Below are 20,829 nucleotides of genomic sequence, written 5' to 3'. Positions count from 1 at the left end.
AAAAATGTTGTAATTGAACAATTACTGGAAACAAACAACCTTGCATTCAATTCAATAAACCTAAACAATCACCACACAAACTCATTGTATTTCGCCATTTTAAACAGTCGTAAAAAAGATAACACTTAACATCAAAACACAGGTGAAATGAGGATTTTCAGCTCCTCCTCCTGTTCGAAAAGTATTTTAGGCAGACCTCGAATTTAATTATAACCTTGCAACAATTCATTTTCAATTTGCGCACAACAGTAGTTAACTACCTAAGTGTGTACAATTGCTTCTCACAGCCCATTCACTCTTACTTCCAAACAATGCTGTAACGTAGTCGCTCTCCTTGAGTAGTGAGTGAAGAAGAACATGTCGATAGATCAACAACAAACAAATCCCACTTGGCCTTTACTGAACAAGCTGCTTATTCAAGGTTGCAGTGAATGAAGGTCCAGTGCCATGATGCAAACAACTCTTTGTTTATTCACAGGTTTTATTCAAGCCATTCACAGCCAGCTGCAAAGAAACTGTATTGATGCATGAAATGCTGCCCATGTGGCTTTGTACCTGACTGGTTCCGGCGCTGCTCAGGTTTACGTTGAGGCGTTCGGACCTTCACATAGGCTGCGTAATGCCCACCTCGCATCGATCCACTGTGCTCCACAATGCCATACAAGCTGTAAAGCACACGCTCTCCTGACCCGAGGTTCTGCCACACATAAACAACAAATCAATATTGGCAAGAACTCTATAGATTCTCACATCACAGGTCTTGAATGCTAGAACTCTGATCAGTACCTTACAAGTGGCAGAGCAGAAAGGTGCCAGGTCCAGCAAAAGAGGAAAGTCCACATGTCTATTAACTTTCCTCAGATTCATACCAGCCTGAAAAGATGCAAACAACTCAATGAGAGCATTGGCAAAGAACGAAGCCTTTTACACACTTGGTGGAAAAAACATGGCTACAGATCTTTTCTTAAATGCCCACCAGAGCTCTTTTTTCTCTTCTAAGTAGACGACTGAGCATTCGAGGACATTAAACTTTACATAAAATGTACTTATGATAAGTGCAGATTATTGGAGACCTGGTGAAAGCGTTTGAGGTGAAGAGTGACGACTGGAGGAAGCGCAGAGATGAGCATCTGTTTACGGGCACTGGTGTATACCTTCTCTGCCTTCTTATCTGAAATGTAGAAAACAAGTGCTGTGGATCAGAAGGGCTGAGTGGAACTACACTTCATTAATAACAATTTATCATCTATAAGGCTGTGTAAGTAAGTACAAAAAGAAATTCTGCTAACTATTACCGAGGATGTGCCCATTCAGCCTGAAAAACAAATTATGATTAGAAACTAGGGATCCACTAAAATAAAAACTCTGGACCAAACCCAACATTTTTGGGTGTACTCTGCTAAAAACCAAAAACTGAAAATGCTTTATTATTATTTTATTAAAGGGCACCTTATTTACCCCTTTTCAAGATTTAATACAAGTCTTCTTTGTCTCCAGAATGTGTCTGTAAAGTTTCAGCTCAAAACGCCCCTCAGATTAATTATTATACCTTTCAGAATATTGGATTTTCTGCTCTGAACACAATGTAGCAGTTTTTGTAGCCTGTGCCTTTAATGCTAGTTCTCCTTGCCCACTGTTCCCATGTGCCTGTCAGAGTGTGCCTCAATCTCTGCCTCGGCTGCATCAGATAAACAGCACAATGACAGACATGAAGGAAGCAGATCTTGCGTAATGTCTGTGAGAAATACTACAGTAAGAACTTTCCCAATGATTATTTGATGTATTTGTTGTGGAGTTAATTCAAGCCTGTCTGCGACGATGAGTCACACACAATGTCGTTACAAAGATCACGCGTACACACACACACACACCATGTGCATTTAACCTTGCATGTTTTTGCTAGCAAATGTGACAGTATACACGTCAATATCTACTGCTGTATGGTAATCTGTTATGTTAATGTACAAAATAAACCTTTAACGTCCATGAATCGTGACTGAAGTGTCTTCTTTTATAATTGTACAGACATGCGGCTGTGGTGATGAATTACAGCGATTTTACCATCTTTACTTTATTACAAACAGGCACTGTTTTAAAAACGTGTAAAACTCATTCATGATCACATTTGATGATGATTGATGATCACAGAGAGCTCAGCAGATCTTTTAATCGCAGTTTCTTTGCACACACTCTGTCTTGTGGATATGATTATAAGTGTTACTACAGAGACATGTTAATATGCAGCTGTCAATCAATTCAGTGGGAAATTGCACTTCTACGTCACGTTGCAGTCGGCCTCAAAATGGGAGGGATTTAGATCCTATTTTAACGTCAGGAAATTTCAAAAAAGAGAATTAATGTCTTTATATCACCCCAATATGACTGTGGACACACTATACCTACACACACTTCTGTCCATACAGCTTACAAAAGATGATTTTCATCATAGGTGCCCTTTAAATAATATAAAGCAATTCTGCAAGACTTTTTAAATTTAGCTGAATAACCTAAATTCCACTGAAATAAAAAGCCAATAAAATAACCACATTAAATTAACCAGCGATTCAGATTTAACGTTGCTATGACAACACAGCAGCACTACTGACTACAGCTGGAAGGAGAATAAAACCAGTGCGGTGAAAATTGTGAGGCAGAATAACCAGTGTTTTATCTCAGGTTTTGGCTGTTTTTCTTATTCAGTGGCTGAAAATTTGCTGCTTAGTGAAGGTTTAACAAGATTTTGAATCCTGACTACAAACTATAAAGAGAGAACAAGCATACATACATTCATACAATAGTTATGCAAATAAGAAGTTAATATTCTCTTATTTTGTAGATATTTCTGCTCAGTTTAGCCAATAAAAATATTACCTATAAAACCTCAGCAAAAAGGCATCTTCATTCATCACACAGCTGTTTCCTCACTGAATTAAGTATACCCTTATTTTTTAAATTTCTATTAAGATAACTATTTCATTAAAAAAAACATTTTCATATTTCATATTGTAAGCTGAGAAAATATATATTATTTCTACTATGCTAATGAAGGACTATTGGGACATTCCATACAAGGGAAGAGTCCTCCTGATGTGGCAGAGTTTATAACAGCTCCAATACACATCTCTGCTTACAATAACCATGTGCTTTTCACCATACACAATTCATCTGCTCATGGTTTTCTTTCGTATAACTACCATGTTTGGTGTCATTTGACAGTTTATGACTTCAGCACTGTAGACATTAATGTATTTCAATATACAATCTATTTACTATTGTTGAGTCATGGCCTGAGGAGTATGTTAATGTACCTCTCCTCCATTATCTCCCTAGCTTTCATGTTTAGCTGGTTTTGGGGATTTCCCTCATGTTTGACAATGCTTTGCTCAGCGTATAAGGAAAGGTGATGGTTGATCCGTAAGGATGGTTTTTACTCTGCGTCTCCAGCACATTGGTGCGTGGCCTCATATGCTAACAAAGGCAGTTTCACTGTCTTTGTTACAAAGCAGTTCATATGTTACAGCGAAGTTTCTTTATACAGTGTATTAGTTTGTTTCATTCTACTTTCTGAACATGTTAACATGTAACTTAATAAACAACATTGCCTGCTTTAAGGCGTTGAGATTCTTTCTCTGTCAATGATGATCGCAACTTTAATGGAGTCCGATTACAATAGAGTCAGATCAATAGTTGATTTAAACACTCCATCCTTCAACTACTTTCTGTTTTCAATTATTGGTTCAGAATAGCAGCGTAAGCTTCAAGCCTTACAATATTAATATAAATCTATACAAATAAAATAAACATAAAAGAAAATATAATAAAAGCATGGCTTAAAATATTGTAAAATACTTTTAAAAAGTCTTTGTAAATGAATACTTGAACATTTTATTATATAACATTATAATTATTTTATTATTATATTTATATTTGATTATTTCCTAATCAAATTTAATGTGTGCTTAAATTCGCTCTTTAACAGTTTAATTAATCACAGCATTATTTAATTAATTACATTAAAAACCTTAATCGACCAACAGCCCTATGCCACATGGACAGTATATTTTTGAATATGTGTCAGTAATACATACCACTCCTCTTCATCTGCCTCTGCCTCCTGTCAGTGCAGTTTTCACAGAGCAGCTTGTTGTTGCCCATGAGCAGCTCAATGGATGTAAACTGATGAAGGCAGGACTGAACGGAGCACTCTTTCGAGCTGGGGGTGTAGCTGTGACAAAGGACTTGAAAGGCCCCTTGATGGTGCTGACGGTCTCTGTCCCGGATCTCACTCAGCTCCTCTTGGCTGTGGCTGATGGGTAGAGTATCAGTGGATGTGTGAACCAGGCCCAGTTTGGACACAGCGCTGACAAGCTGCTCCACAGCGCCGCCCTGCTGGGGCCTAATCGATGGTAATGGAGTGGGGCTTGGGTTCGATTTTAAACTTGGATTGTGTGTCGTTGTGGATAAAGTTGTGGTGGTGGTGGTGGTTGGGGCTTTGTCTGATGTGCTGCTGTGACTGGATACTGATGGGATTCTGGGAGACCATTCGCTTTCAGAGGCCTCGCTGTCTGCATCATTACTGCTGTCCTGCAGGTTTGACTCTTTTTCACTGCAGTCTGACTGGCTGCCCATTGTATCAGTCCTGTAACTGGACAGGCCACGGCCAGCCACACAGAGATCCTCCTCTTGACGGCTTGAAATAGAGTCTGTGCCTCTGTCATCGTGAGATGTAGATGAATGGCGGCCCTGTAGCTTCTGAGAGTTGTATATAGCAATAAACAAGAAACAAGAAAAAAACAGGTTACTATAGTTAGAACTAAAATAAATAATTAATCTAAAATTAAATCGGAGTATTTAGAGGAAACAGAGAGTGAAATTCAATACCTTTTAACAATTTTTTAAGACTCTACCCATACACTTTAAGACCTTATAACCACTTTAGGTTTCAACCGGAAACATTGGCGAGATTACTATATTTACTAAATATTAATGGAAGAAATTAATCCAAAACTAAAACATTATTCATATACTCAATAAAAATCTATTAAATGTAGCAAATTCAGCAGGTTGGCACCTGTAGAACAGCAGAAATAATGGAGTTGCCTTGGTCACTGCAGTAAACAAAGCAGCGTGGTGTCAAATCTAGTAGGATAACATTGACTTCTTAAACTACACAGCATCCTGATATTCAGGCAAACTTTAGCATACAACCATACATTCCACAATCAAAAATGATATAATATTTAATACCTTGCAAATTAGCATTTAAGACTTTTTAATACTTTTTAAGGGCCTTAAATTTCTCTACACTGATTTATCAACTTTTATTACTTTTTAAGACCCCGTGGACACCCTGTTAATACACGGTAAATGCAAATAGTAAAACAGATTTAACTGCTTTTGAATCCTGAAAACAAATCCTGCCTTGATAATAAAGAATATTTGAGCTTGGACCACACAACCAGTCAAGCTTTTAAATTTGCATTTATAATGTTATCCGAAAGGTAAATAAATAAACAATATATTGATGTATGGTTTGTTAGCATAGAACAAAATTTTGGCCAAAATACGACCATTTGACATTATTTAATAATAATTTAGTTTACCTTAATAATTTACTTAACTTTTTTGGCATAATAGATTTTTGGTTACTGCCAAAAATATACCCATGCAACAAAAGACTGGTTTTGTGGTACTGGATCACATATAGATTTTTAACAACAAATCTTCGATTTCTTATTTTTGATAGATCACACAAGAATAAATTACATTATGAAATACACTACCGGTCAAAAGTTTAAAATAAGATTATCCTGCTCACCAAGGCTGCATTTATTTAATCAAAATACAGTACAAATTGTACAATGGTGAAAAGTTATTGCAGTATAAAATAACTGTTCGAAAGAGGTTTATAATTTAATTTATTTATTAATTCCAGTGATTTTAAAGATGAATTTTCAGCTCCATTACTCCAGTCTTCAGAGTCACATGATCCTTCGGAAATCACTCTAATATTAATTATTATTGATATCATTATTATTATTTTTAATTAATATCAATATTAATAATAATAATATTATTATTAATGGCAATAGTAAAAAAAAGCAATAATGACTTAAGTAATAATTTTATTTGAAACTACATACAATAGAAAAGCAGTTATTTAAAATTTTAAGAAGTATTTAACAATCTTTTTTTACATTTGACTAAATGCCGCCTTAATGAACAGAACAATTTTCTTTAAAAAATGACCCCAAACTTTATATTTAAAAGTAAATCTGCGACAATATTTTTCAGTACACTTTTATCTGTATTTATAATCAAATAAATGCAGATAGGCAAGCAGAAGAGACTTCTTTCAGGAACACTAAAAATCTTACTGAACAAAATCAATACTGTATATTTTGTGTCTTGTTTATCCTCAAGGGCTCCACCCACCTGTCCGCTGAGCCTCCTGCTGTTTCGATTAGCCTGTGAGTGGGCAGATGACGAGTCATCATGGGAGGCCAGACTGTCTTGTTCCCTCCCACTTTTGCCGAGTCTAGCAGGGTTTGTGGGTTTCGAGATCTGCACAAGAAAACCAGCAAATCCGCAACAAAAGATTTCACTCAACTCAACACAGCTAATTCATAACAAGGACAGATTATTATTATAATACAGAGGAGTAATAAAGTAACAGATACAATTGTTGAGCAATAACTTAAAGCTGGTCTCACCCTTTCCTCAATGATGGGAAGAGAAATATCTATAAAGGCTTCCTTAACTGTAGAAATCTATAAGGGAAGAATATAACCATCATACAATGTTGTATTAAAAGAGTATTTTCACTATAAGTTGGCTAATTATTATATTTATTTATTGTATTTCATATAAACAATTGAATAACATGCATTATATGGACATTAATGGATGTTTTAATAAACTATAGTAAACATCCGAAAATATATTTTAAATATAATACAGGGATCTAAGATGTACAAGGTTTTGAACACACGTCTCAAACTCAATTCCTGGAGGGCCGCAGCTCTGCACAGCTTTGCTTCAACCCTAATCAAACACAGCTGATCCAATTAATCAAGGTGTTCAAGATTACCGCTGCTTCCCAATTAGCATATTATCTGTCATAAATAGCATTTGAAAATAGAATTGGTATGTCCCAAGTTGTAGTATGTTGAAAAGAGCAAAGGTTCCCGGATGGTTTACTATTTCTGGTAAAAATTTTCAGTGTAGAACAGTCCATACTCTAACCGCTAATATTGCCCACAGTACATTGAGTGTTGGACATGAATTTGATTAGAACTTCAAACTCAGGTGAAAAGTGTAAATAAACAACAAACATGGTGGACACACAAAACCAAGCATCAAGTAGAGAGGCTTCGGTAAAGATGTCTGTATGACTGTTAATTATTTCTAGCCAACTGGAAAATATTTAAATCGATATCGATGTTTGCAACAATACTAAACGTATATAAAGACATGTTCGGACATTAACGTCTGAATGCATAATTATCCAAAGACCTGAGAAGATTTCTCTGCATGAAAGACTCGTGAATGGGGGATTAACCTGCTGCTGCTTCTCCAATAAGGTGGGAAATTAAATTTGAAAGAAATGTGGATGATGTGTGAATGATTGACAGGGTTTATAACTAAGCAACACAACGATCTGTTAACGAGGAATTAGTATGTCCCCAAGCTTGCATACTCTTCTGTTACACACTTAAAAGTATATACTTTTCCTTCACCAAAAAATTACATACTTTAGGGTGTAGTATATGAATATGAATTGGGACGCAGAGTAGGGGTCTTGAACACCTTGATTAGTTGGATCAGCTGTGTTTGATTATGGTTGGAGCTAAACTGTGCAGAGCTGCGGCCCAGGAATCAAGTTTGAGACCTATGGTTTGAATCATCAAAGCCAAAAAGAAGTGTAATAGACTTTCTATTTTATTCATACATTGTAATTTCTGAGCAAAAAATATTATACATAAGACAATTTTTTTGAAAAAACTAAAAGCGTACATGTTCACACTCTTCACACATTATGGTGCTGGTCAGCTCTCCGACAAAGATTCGATCGACAAAATTCAATTTGACTCCTTCTTTTCCATAAGCTGTAAAGCATAAAAAAATCAACTTAACACAAAAACCATAAAACACACATACTAGTTTGGCTATTAAGCAGAACACAACTAACAGATCTTTTTTAAATTCTGATTTAACGCATTACTACTTCTAGAAGGTCAAGAAAACAAGCGGTCACTAGATGGCACTATTGTTCTGAGTGATGTGACAGAAGCAGAGCTGAATCACCCTTCACTTGTCGTTTTGTATCCTCATCTGCTGTCTTCTCTGTGGGGTTGTTAAAGGCTTTGAGGATTCCTGCTTTAATGCGCTGTCAGTGAAAACACAATGGGATGCCACTTGGTTAGATAATAAAGCGGTCACAAAAAGCTCCATTTATCATCACATTCAAAATAAAAGGAGCACAGTAAAAGAACTTTGTCTTAAAGATGAAAGACTTTAGGCCAAAACTGTTTTAACGTTTTTCTATCCACTAGAACAATAATAAAAACACATAATAAGTTTATTTAATCACACTTTATCTATTTGTAAAAGAACATTTCAATTCTACATGTTTTAAGGGATTTCTTTTATTGCATTGCGCCATAAATCTCCACTTCAGCAGCACTTTATTCATATCAATATTCTGATGGCTTTTACAGACAGAGATGTTCATGCATACATTGATTATCTACATTTCATTATACACACACATCAGTTTGAAGTATTTTCTGAATTACAGAATAAACTATATTATATATAATTATATTAAACTATAAACTATATTATATATATCAATAACAATGATAAGCTCTGGATGTTTTTACCCTATATTGATCTTAAAGCCAATAACACAGCAGAAATGTGCAACAATGGGAATCTAAAAGTGTGTTGATATTAGAGATGAATTGAATTTTCGGCAACCATTTAATGGACCCTCTAATTTTTGTGGCTTCAGTCATTGTTGGGGTAATCTTTTTAATCTGGAAGCATTAACAACTTTATTGAACTACATATATTGTTATCGTTCAATTTGGAACAAAAATATCGAAATATCGAGATTGCATTTTTGCCATAGCGCCCATGTCCCTATTACAGAATTCATGAACTTTGAATCTGACTTCATGCATGTTTCAGATTTCCAAATGAAAATTTGTTTTATTTAATTAAATAATGCCTATTTGCAAATTTAACATAACATTTTCTAAAGCCTGTAATACAATATTCTCAATTCTTCATACAATAAATCAACTGGGAAAATATGCTGATAACTATTAATTCATTTTTGTTACCACATTCAAATGCAGTGTTTTGACTTAATGAACTTTTTTATTTTTATTTTCCAAAATAAATATATAACTTTCATAGTCTCTCATACAGAAAGAGACTTACAGATCTTTCATATGCTTTGTATTTGCTTCCCTTTAACAACAACAACAACTATAAACAGTAAAACATGGGGAGCTACAAATCCTTTAGAGGATTGCCTTTAAAGAAAAGATAGATATTTAGACATAATATTAAATTTAAAATTACAATTCAAGAAAAATCCGGCCATACAGGTGAAATATACTCAATCCATTTACTCCAAATTAAAAAAAATATTCAGTCTGTGTTTTTAATGAAAAATATATGACATGTAAAGTGTGAACTGTATCAATCCATTCTTCAACTGTAGGTGACTCTAATTTTAACCATTTTTTGTAATAACTGTAATTTACTGCACTGTAACACCCAACAGTCAACTTTATTAAATGAAATGAGTGTAGCTAACTCAAAATTTACTGAAAGTTAATTCTACTTATTTAAAAAGTTTTGAACTCAGTGTTGAAGGTAATGAGTTAATTAAATACTTAATTATTCATTCATTCATTTTCTTTTCGGCTTAGTCCTTTTATTAACCTGGGGTTGCCACCGCGGAATGAACCGCCAACATATCCAGCATATGTTTTACACAGCGGATGCCCTTCCAGCTACAACCCATCACTAGAAAAAAATACCTCATTATTTCAACTTAAATGGAGTAAGTTCGAAGTACTCATATAGATTAGTTTTTTTTAACTCAAATGGTTTGTAGCGATTGGTTTCCTTAACTTATTTACAGTACTCAGGTGGTTTGAGTACTCTTCATTTATTGGCTTTTACTGTGCTCAAATTGCTTCGTTTACTCAAATGAATGAAGTTCACAGTACTTATTAGGATTAGTTTTTTTTAACTTAAATGGTTAGTTGCAATCGGTTTTCTCAAATGGTTTGAGTTACCTTAACTTTTGGGTTTTACAGTGTAGCTGCTAGAAGAATAAATAACAGTTTCTCGTCTTTATTAATCCATCCATCTAAATTAAGTGAAAGCAATCTCTACTTCAAAAATCCATCTGAATGTATTTTGATCTCTTTCCAGTATGGGGATAATTTCTGACAATCTCCCAAAAATATGATAGTGATTAGCTACTTTTTCCCCACACATTCTCCAGCTGCTAGTGCCCTTTCCTTTGTGTATTAATAAACATTTTAATAAAGTAAAAAATAACTAAATCATTTTAAAATTGTCATAAATCTACCTGTACTTAATGTGGTAGTTCACCCAAAAATGAAAATTCTGTCAACAGTTTGCTTAACCTCCAGTAGCCCCAAACCTTTAAGTTTCTTTATTTTATTGGCCATAAATGATGATATTTTGACATCTATAGAAGAAAAAAAACAAACAACATTTTTCAACAGAAGAAAGAAACTCAAACAGATTTGTGTCAGGTAAAGATTGAATAAAATGATGACAGACTTTTCATTTTTGGATGAACTAGGCCATCAACATGAACAAACAAAAACAAGTCAACTATTTTTCTACCTAGCCATCAAAACGGTTTACCCTTGGACAAGCTCTTCTTATAAATATATATAAATTTTTTATTGTGGCAAATAAACCAAAGCAAATGCAAGGCCATGCACACGTGTACATGGTTGAAAAGTAAATGTGTGCTTCACATATTTGATGCAGCATTGTATATGCCATGTATGTGTGGGCTCACAGACGAGTGTCCCAGTGGCCGTAATGAGAGGTGACAGAAGACACAGCCACAGTAAAGCACCAATCAATAGATAATTGGCCGTGGTGGCCCAGTCTCCCCCATTGTCCCGTCCCCACGCTTGGGACAGCCTATTTAGGTCAAAAGCCTGGTTAATCCCTCTCCTTCAACCACTCAGACCCCCCAAAACCTCCCGTCTGTGTCGGACTCTGCTGCAACACACACTAATTAAACACACAAACACACACAGCCTAAAATAACTAGGCCACCACACTCTCTTCAGAAGTTCAGCTCACTTGAGCGCTCCATTCGCAGCACTTTTATTCAGCGGCTAATTGGTGATAATTCATTGATGTTAATTAGCATATTGTGAGCAGTGATCCTATTGGCTGGTGAACGTAAATATTGTTGTGTCCGTTTAGCGATTCACTTAAGGGGCCTCAGCTTTGTTACAACATTGAAAAGAGATGTAGCATTTTGAAGCGTGCTTTTATAAAATGGATTTCGTTCGTACTGTTGACAATCAGAGATTAGGCCTTTAGCACTTTTAATCAGTATATAAATAAATCTATTTATATACAGTGCTCAGCGTAATTGAGTTCACCCCGCTTTGAAAATGTATATTTTTATCCATTTCCCATTGAATATAGGCAAAGTATTTTGGTGCATTTAAACAAAACAGATTTATTAAACAGATATATTTATTAAAAAAAATATTTTAGTCACCAAACATTTTTAGAAATTAAAAGATAAAACAATTAAATTCAAGAAAAACAAAAAAAATTACAACCTACAAAATTTCATTTATTGTTTTTTTGCTTCTCTTGATTTTTATCTCCTTTTGAAAATTGTATTCAAATATACATTTGGGTGCACTCATTTTTGGACCGCTATTAAAAGTTATTTTGTTAGTAAGCTCCAGATTTGGCTTCAAAACTGACTAATTTAACATACAGTATACACACAAATATATATCCTTCAATTAAAAATATGAATTTAAAAGAGAGATTTGTGAGGGGTGTACTTATGCTGAGCACTATATATATATATATATGTGTGTGTGTGTGTGTGTGTGTGTGTGTGTGTGTGTGTGTGTGTGTGTGTGTGTGTGTGTGTGTGTGCGTGCGTGCGTGCGTGCATTTATAGTGCTCAGCAAAAATGAGTACACCCCTCATAGATCTCTCTTTTGAATTGATATTTTCTAAAGGAAGCTTTACAATAATATATTTATTTGTGCATATACATAAGTGTGATCAGTACCAAATCCAAAACTGGAACTAATCTAACAAAAAACGTAAGATCACAGTCCAAAAATTAGCACACCCAAATTAATATGTTGGGGGAAAATGCTAAATTAAATTTTAATAAAGAGAAAATATCAAGAAAAACATAAAATGTATCACATTTAGTTGAATTGTTTGTTGCAATAACTTGTTTACATGTATTATCTTTCTATTCCTAAAGATGTTAGGTGACTCAAACTCATTTTAATGAGTACAACTGTTTAATTAATAAAACAGTTTTTTTAATGCTCAAAAACATATTGTCTATATTCACAGAGAAACGAAGAAGATTCATTTTCAAAAGGGGTGTACTCCTTTATGCTGAGCGCTATATATGTTTGTATGTTTGTGTGTGTACACAATGATATAGACTCTACATTTATTAGGTATGGATTTGAGCAAAATGCTAATATTTGTTTTATTCTATGAATGTCTGATGACATTTATTTCTAATTTTGAATTAAAAAAAATATATTTTTTGCTTTGTCAGAATAACAAATGTTTTATATCTTCATTTGTTGGGATTTGTTACTGTTGAAAAGACGTATAAAAGAAACGTATAAAAGTTGATCAAATAGATGATGCATTAAGATAATGCACCCTTGCTAAATAAAAGTACTTCTAGAAGTACAGGTAGTTTCATAACAATACATTTTAAAAAAAATATTTTATTGTTTTGTTAATTCATTAAAGCATCAAGTCAAAACACTGCAGGTGAATGTGGAAAGAAAAATAAACTAATAATTATCAGCTAGATGTGGGCCAGTATGTGATGTAAGTTTGTGAAGGTATGATAATCTTGGATAAAAATATCTCAGTATCAAGGTATTGTGATTACAGCTCTAAAATACGTTCTTTTTAAATGTCTAGTAAAAAAACAACACATTTGTCCCCATTGAACACAAAATACAGTATTTCATTTGAAATTTTTTTAAATTTGCAATTCACATTTATAATATTTTGGAAGAGTAAACATGTCAGGCTAAATAGTTAAAATAAATCATTCACTTCTGCTAGCTTTTTTATGACACATAAAAAATCCATTAAAAATCTTTACATATACCTTAGGAACACTTTAACAGAAACTTTTTGTGGTTTTAAAACCTTGACTTTTCCAAAACGCGGTAAACCTTGCAATCGGTTATCGTTGCATGCCTTTATCAGCATATTTCCCCAGTTGATTAATTGCATGAAGAATTGAGGACATTGAATTACAGGCTTTCTAAAATGCAAATTAGGCATTATTTAAGTATATGAACTCATTTCCATTTGCAAATCTGAAGTCATATTCAAAGTTTACAAATGCTCTAATTCAGAAAATGCTGCAGATTTTTTTTGTATGTGAAGAATAGAATCTAGATAATCAATGTATAGAACATTTTTTTTGCATGAAATAAAAAGGTGCCCTATGTTTATATTCATTTCCAGACAACATAATACAAATGTTTTAACTTTAAATGAGTTATAAAGAAATGTTTTGTGGGATAACCCTGATTTATATTATATTAATATTTGTTTGACCAACTGTCTGTTATATAGACATTTATTTAATAAAACAACTAAACTTATTAAACCTAATAAATAAAAAAAAGAAAAACTGAGAATTCTCAAGTCTATTAATTTATTCCATAGCTGTAATATATCAGACAGATAATCTGATATATTAATACTCATACATGCAAGTAATGAATAAGGAGGAGCGTCTAAAGCAGATTGTTTGTGTGTTCTCCCCCCTCTCCCCGCCTCCCCTCACTGTGGACAGAGAGAGAGAGAGAGAGAGAGAGAGAGAAGGAGGTGGGAAAGGACCTCCATCACAAAGCATCAACAAGCAGCTGACTGTTTCCCAGGATGCACAATGAGGCCAGTCGCGCCACTTGCAAGGTTCCTAAGTGGCACAACTGTCCACATTCACAAGTCTGAATGGGTCTGGCTGGCCCTGGGGCTCAGCGCCTGATGCTGCACCCGCTTTCTTAGGGCAGTTAAGGCCACTGGTGGGGATGTGTGGGTCTTGGCCCCTGGCATGTCCACATTAACAGACCCACTAGCTGTATCGCTCTACAAGAAACACCCTATTAAAGTATTATGTATCTGCCTGAGAGAGGTCAATGTGCCAGTGTCAGTTTGCCCTGTGCAGTGACCGCTTTAGATTATATATGAACTGAGTGCAACTCTAAAAACAAGACCTCCTATAGACCTGGTTTTAATTTCTGTTTGTGGTCAGTCCACCTGAAACTGAAAGAAGCTACATGAGTAAACACTGTCTAATGGTGAGTTAAAGTTATGCTCCATTCATTTTTGTATTTATAATCTGGAGGTTATATGGGAGAAAATTAATGTTGCATTTAATTATTAGGTCTCACTTTATACTAAGTAGCATTACCTAACACAATGCTCAGTATATATAAGTACACCCTCACAAATCTATTTTAAATCTAGGAAGTTAGATTAGTCAGTACTGGAGCCAAATCTGAGCTTATCTAAGAAAATAACTTATGATAACGGTCCAAAAACTAGTACAGCCAAATTTATATGTTATAGAAAAATATTAAATACAAATTAAAAAAATGAGGAAAAAAAATCAAGAGAAGCAAAAAAATAGACATTTGTTGAAATTTTGTAGGTTGTAATTTTTTTTGCAATATTTTGCTTGAATTTAATTGTATTATCTTTCAATTTCTAAATTTGTTTGGTGACTAAAATATTATTTTAATAAATGTATCTGTTCAATGAATCTGTTTTGTTTAAATGCACCACAATACATTGCCTATATTCACTGAGAAATGGATACAAATATTGATTTTTAAAAGGAAGTGTATTCAATTATGCTGAGCATTGTATGCACTTGCACTAAAATTAATAAATCATTACAATGTACTAATTGTGTAAATACATGTTTTTAACATTATACTTATAATTTAAACACCAGCATGTAATTCATTTTTAATTAATTCTGTAATCACATTTATAATTACATTGTTGACCATCCCTTACACCTTAACCCACTCTTAAACCTACCAATAGCACCAAACCTGTCCCTAATCATACCCGTATACCACCTCAAGAGCACCAGAAGTGTACTGCAATACATTTTGAACACATTAAGTAGACTGTATTTATATTTTGATGTAAGTACATATTACAGGCATGAGATCTGCCGAGGACAAAAAAGAAGGAAGACAAGACATATAAGATCTTATTGGTTTTATTTTGACTGGAATAAAAGCAGTTTTTAATTATTTAAAAAACATTTTAAGGTCAGAATTATTAGCCCCTTTAAGCTATATTTTTTTCGATGGTCTACAGAACAAACCATCATTATACAATAACTTGCCTAATTACCTTAACCTGCATAGTTAACCTAATTAACCTAGTGAAGCCTTTAAATGTCACCTTAAGCTGTATAGATGTGTCTTGAAAAAAATTTAGTCAAATATTATTTACTGTCATCATGGAAAATATAAATAAATCAGCTATTAGAAATGAGTTATTAAAACTATTATGTTTAGAAATGTGGTGAAAAAAATCTTCTCTCCGTTAAACAGAAATAGGGGGAAAAAATAAACAGGCGGGCTAATAATTCAGGGGGTTTTATAATTCTGACTTCAACTGTATAATATAAATATATTTACGTGTGTGTTTTTTAAATAATAAATAATAACAATTCTAAAAATAATAATAAATAATATTCTTTATATAAATATTTGTTATTGGCCACACAATTTAAGTTTCATTTTTTTTGTTTTATCAGTTTAAATGTTTAGCAGTTTAATAGTGACCTAAGTGATATTTAATAGGTTTATGCTTTGTACCTCAATGTCGGGACAGATCCACACACCAACACTAGATGGTGCCACTAACTCGGTTAGTTCTCTTGTATCCACAGAATTATCTCTGTAATTTAGTCGACTTTATTCCAACGTGATAATTAAACTACTAGTCAGTCAACAATTCGAACTGTAAAAATATTAAGTTCAGTAGAATTGAGCAGCCTAATATAGTTTAACATTCCACCCTGAAAAAAAAAAAAATCACATCACTAATATTTATGACTTTCCCTTTCCTTCGGCTACGTCCCATTTTTGAGAGCCTTGTTTTAATTAATTATAAAATATATATTTTTATAAATTTGTAGAATCATCTAAACTTGTGACACTTTTAGGTAGTAACTTAGAGGTGCTATGCTGTAGCATTCAATAAATGAAGACATAAGGACAGATGATTTGCAGAGAATAATAACAAATGTGCATCCTGCAGCTTTATTTATAATGTGCACAGAGCGCACGTGGTCGTGACATGCAAATGTGAGCGTGGAAAAAGTGTGCACAGCCGTACATGCATTCAAAGCGATTTCATAATCTTGCATATCTCAGCGGCTTCGTCACATTATAGTACCACACAATATCATTATGTTATACACACAGTAGGTAGGCCTACAATTACAACCCTGAAACATGTCCAGAATGAAGCGGATCGTCTGCTTTGACGAATTTTTAATAAATTAAAAAAACTCAAATTACAGGTGTCGCCCCATTGAGCTTGGAAAATATGGAAATACGCATTTATATGGAAAAATCACATGCCTGATATTAGTTAAGGACACTTAATAAAAAGTGGGACCAATTATTATTATTATCAATATTATTATAATAAACAGTACATTTGTTCAAATAAATGAAATTATTATTTATTTACAATAAAACATTTTGTACAAATGGCATTTTGATCTACCGCACCTTCATAAAAAAGCTAAATTCAACCAATATGCATTCATTATTAATTAACTAAATGTTGAAAATGTAATGCTGAATTTTATGCAGATACACTACTTTGGTATATATCTTACTCCAACCTTACAAGCAAACATGTCCTGAGTTAATCCTTATTAAAAGAAAAGAAGAAAAAAAAAAACACACACAATCTCACACACTCACCTTTGTCTCCTCCACTCTCATAGAGTCCAGGAGGTAATGCAGCAATTCCTGACTGTCCTGCTGCTGGTAACCCTTAAAACGAGGAGCCCTGCAAACACACACACATACACACACAATGAGCTTCTCAATCTTACAAATGCATTGGCACAAGTGTAAATATATCTACGGGGACAAAAGGAGCCAAAGCCACGCAAACACCAATTAGCCACACACAAAAACCAATCGGCAGCATACAGAGGAGTAAAGATGGGAGAAGAATGACCATAATCTTCTCTCAAGGCCTTTCCTCTGACACTGCACGAGGAGATTCGCGCTGCTCGCTGCAGGTTTCTGGAACTCAGAGGCTGCTATTATTATTTCCCTGACAACTTTCATTTGCTTTCATTTCATCATTCAACCAGCCGAGGTCAGTTGGTCACACACACAAACAGACACACAAACACATTCAGACCTTTAACCAATTCTCTCATTCAGCTGAATTACAAATCTAAGATTGGAATTTATTGAAGTGAAAATTAAATGTAAAAAGTCTAAAAGACGGAGACTGTGAGTGTTTCGTTCATGCATTTCTATATATAAAAGATACCATATTAAACAATTAAGCGTTTTTAGGATGTTAGTTTTTTTTTCCTTGGGGAGGAGGCTGTATGGTCTATATAGATTGTAGTTGAAAGGTGCAATAGGTGATTGTCCTCAGAAACAATTTTTGTTTTTTTCGTTGAATGTCTCTTTATATCCTGATAGCAAACATAAAAGGAAACCTATTATGAAAATCATCTTTTGTAAGCTGTTTGGACAGAAGTGTGTGTAGGTATAGTGTGTCCACAATCATATTGAGGTTATAGAAACACAATAAGCCTCTTTTTAAAAAATTTCCTAACGTTCAAATAGGATCCAAATCCTTCCCATTTTGAGGCCCACCGCAACGTGACATAGGAGTGTGATTTCCCCACCCACCGAATTGATGGACAGCCGCGTATTAACAAGTCTCCATAGCAATGCATATAATCATATCAACAAGACAGGACCTGTGCAAAGCAACTGGAATTAAAAGATCTTTGGAGCTCGATGTGATGATCAATCATCATCAAGTTTAAAGTGTTTCTAAAACAGTGCATGTTTGTGATAAATTACAGCGATTTTACAGTCTTTATTGCCACAGCGGCATGTCAGTACAATTATAAAAGACAATGCTTCAATCCCGGTTCAATGGATGTCCATACAGCAGTGTTTTTACAGACTTCACAGACACATTGTGGAGACATAAAAGAATTATCTTAAATCTTTAAAAAGGGGCCCTTTGATTGAAGTGATTCAAATGTATTTATGAGTATTATGATATTTCATGGAAGGCATCGGACCAAGAAACAGTCATCCAATCAAAACATTCAGTCCAAACTTAACGATAGGTTGTCCTACCTGACTGTCAAAATATGTAATGGCATACCTCTGCACAGCGTTTGTGCAAAAATGATTTTGTTATCAGCGGTTTCATGGACGTGGTTCAGACGTCCAGGTAAATATTAACAAAAAACCTTCTTTTTTAAAGTTTGGTATGTGAAAACTGAATTTTATTCTCTCTGGTGAATGTTACATAATATTGTAGTGATGCTGGCTGTGTCCAAAATCGCCTACTACTCAGTAGGTACTGCATTTAAATTTGAATTTAATAATCGACAGTTAGAAAAATATGTTTTATACAGTATAAATGTGAGTATGAATTGAACTCAGACGTACTACATCCGGCATTTCGTCATGATCACGTGACCTACCCACGTCAGTTGTATCACTTCACAACCATTCATGAATTCTCTCGCGGTGCATCATGGGATAGCATAGCATCCATCTCATGCGCACTTCAGAATTTTGCTGGAGGTAGGTCATCCGGGTACTTCCCACATACTGTTCGGAATACTACTCGACTCGTATACTGTTTTTAGCAGACTATATAGTATGGAAGTATGTGATTTCTGATGCAGCCATTGTCTAGTGTGCATTCATGTGTTCAGGAGGCATGGCTTTGAACGTAGGCTTGTAGTGCTATCAGGATAACGTTAGCATTTTCCAAGATCTCCTATTGCACCTTTAACCGTTATAGCCAACAGCTAGCTATCTGCAACTCTCTTTATGTACTTTATGTTTATCACTATTATTGCTCATAGACGTGCTAGAAATATGAATGACACTACAAATCTATTTATAATCACTTACTAATTTTGTTTGGGGGACAATAAAACTTGGAGTAAAAAAAAAAAAAAAAAAGAAGGATTTACGAGTAAATTTTAATGTCTTTGCAACCACAAAACAACACCCTGACTACTGATGCAATTACCTTAGCCCACTGAAGCCAAGCAGGGCTGCGCCTGGTCAGTACCTGGATGGTAGACCACATGAGAAAGCTATGTTGCTGCCGGAACTGGTGTTAGCAAGACCTGTGGTCTGTGTGGGTCCTAACACCTCAGTATATTGATAGGGGACTCTATACTGCTCAGTGAGCATCGTCTTTCGCATGAGACATTAAACCGAGGTCCTGACTCTCTGTAGTCATTAAAAATCCCAGGATGTCCTTCGAAAAACCTCCTGGCCAAATTTGACCACTGGCCTCTGTCCATCATGGCCTCCTAACCATCCCCATATAATAATTGGCATCATCAATTGTCTCCTCTCCACCAATCAGCTGGTGTTTTGTGTGCGGTCTGGCACAATATGGCTGCCGTCGCCTCATGCAGGTGGATGCTGCACATTGCTGGTGGATGAGGAGATTCCCCCCAAAAATGTATAAAGTGCTTTGAGTGTTCAGAAAAGCGCTATATAAATGTAAGGAATTATTATTGTTATTATTACTATTATTATTATTCTGCATTAAACTACATGCAAATTTCAGGCAAGATATTTCGAAAAGCCATTTTTGACAACAAATGTATGGCGATCGACACTTATATCATATCTGCCATGTTTAAAATAACACTGCAGAAACTGAGATTAGATAAAACCACCTTAAGTCTGCCAGACTGAAGGACAGTGGTGATGTGAAGATGCATTTGTCCTTCCCCCCAGCAAATCCGGTGCTAAATCTAGCAGAAAAACGTGTTGGGCGTTTAGGAAACATCATCTCAGAGTCAGACCCTCAGTCCAGGCCAGATGTGGGCCAGCTGTGGAGAGCATATGGATGGCTGGAGCCGGTCCTGCATCAACCTGTTGTGTTTTTAGAGCTGGTCAGGATGATAGGAAGACCATTTGGTCTGGTGATGAATGCAAGGGTAAAAGGGCAATTCAAGGTGTTGGGTCGAGCCTTAAGCAGTCCATATGCTCAATGATTTTGCTATTACCTGCTCAGTTTGCTAACCCTGTGTGTGAGGGCAGACTGGGTGAATGAACGAAGGCACTGGCAGGACGGATGGTCAGGCAGTCTGGAGCACCTCTACCATGGGCTGATGAGTTGTGACGTTATGCCTGGCTCAGAGTGCCTTAAAGAACTTGAGCCACCTGCTGTTAACACAGGTCATAAGCAGAGGGTCTGCAGAGATGGCCTTCA

At 34.9% G+C, this 20,829-nt stretch overlaps 1 protein-coding gene across 1 annotated transcript in view; it reads right to left on the bottom strand.

Moving 5' to 3' along the window:
* The window catches only part of usp45 (ubiquitin specific peptidase 45), a 52,716-nt gene that overhangs the window by 3,169 nt on the left and 28,718 nt on the right, over nucleotides 1-20,829 (bottom strand). Inside the window, exons 9-17 of the mRNA XM_056475561.1 lie at nucleotides 17,295-17,382; nucleotides 8,308-8,389; nucleotides 8,017-8,108; nucleotides 6,714-6,770; nucleotides 6,436-6,564; nucleotides 4,089-4,752; nucleotides 1,074-1,171; nucleotides 787-873; nucleotides 556-697 (exon numbers count right to left, since the gene is read on the bottom strand). Coding sequence (XP_056331536.1) covers nucleotides 556-697; nucleotides 787-873; nucleotides 1,074-1,171; nucleotides 4,089-4,752; nucleotides 6,436-6,564; nucleotides 6,714-6,770; nucleotides 8,017-8,108; nucleotides 8,308-8,389; nucleotides 17,295-17,382 — 1,439 coding nt within the window. The remainder of the gene's footprint in view (nucleotides 1-555; nucleotides 698-786; nucleotides 874-1,073; nucleotides 1,172-4,088; nucleotides 4,753-6,435; nucleotides 6,565-6,713; nucleotides 6,771-8,016; nucleotides 8,109-8,307; nucleotides 8,390-17,294; nucleotides 17,383-20,829) is intronic.

The sequence above is a fragment of the Danio aesculapii genome, chromosome 16 (genome assembly GCF_903798145.1).
Source record: "Danio aesculapii chromosome 16, fDanAes4.1, whole genome shotgun sequence".
Taxonomy (NCBI): domain Eukaryota; kingdom Metazoa; phylum Chordata; class Actinopteri; order Cypriniformes; family Danionidae; genus Danio; species Danio aesculapii.
This window is presented reverse-complemented; position numbering and strand designations above follow the sequence as displayed.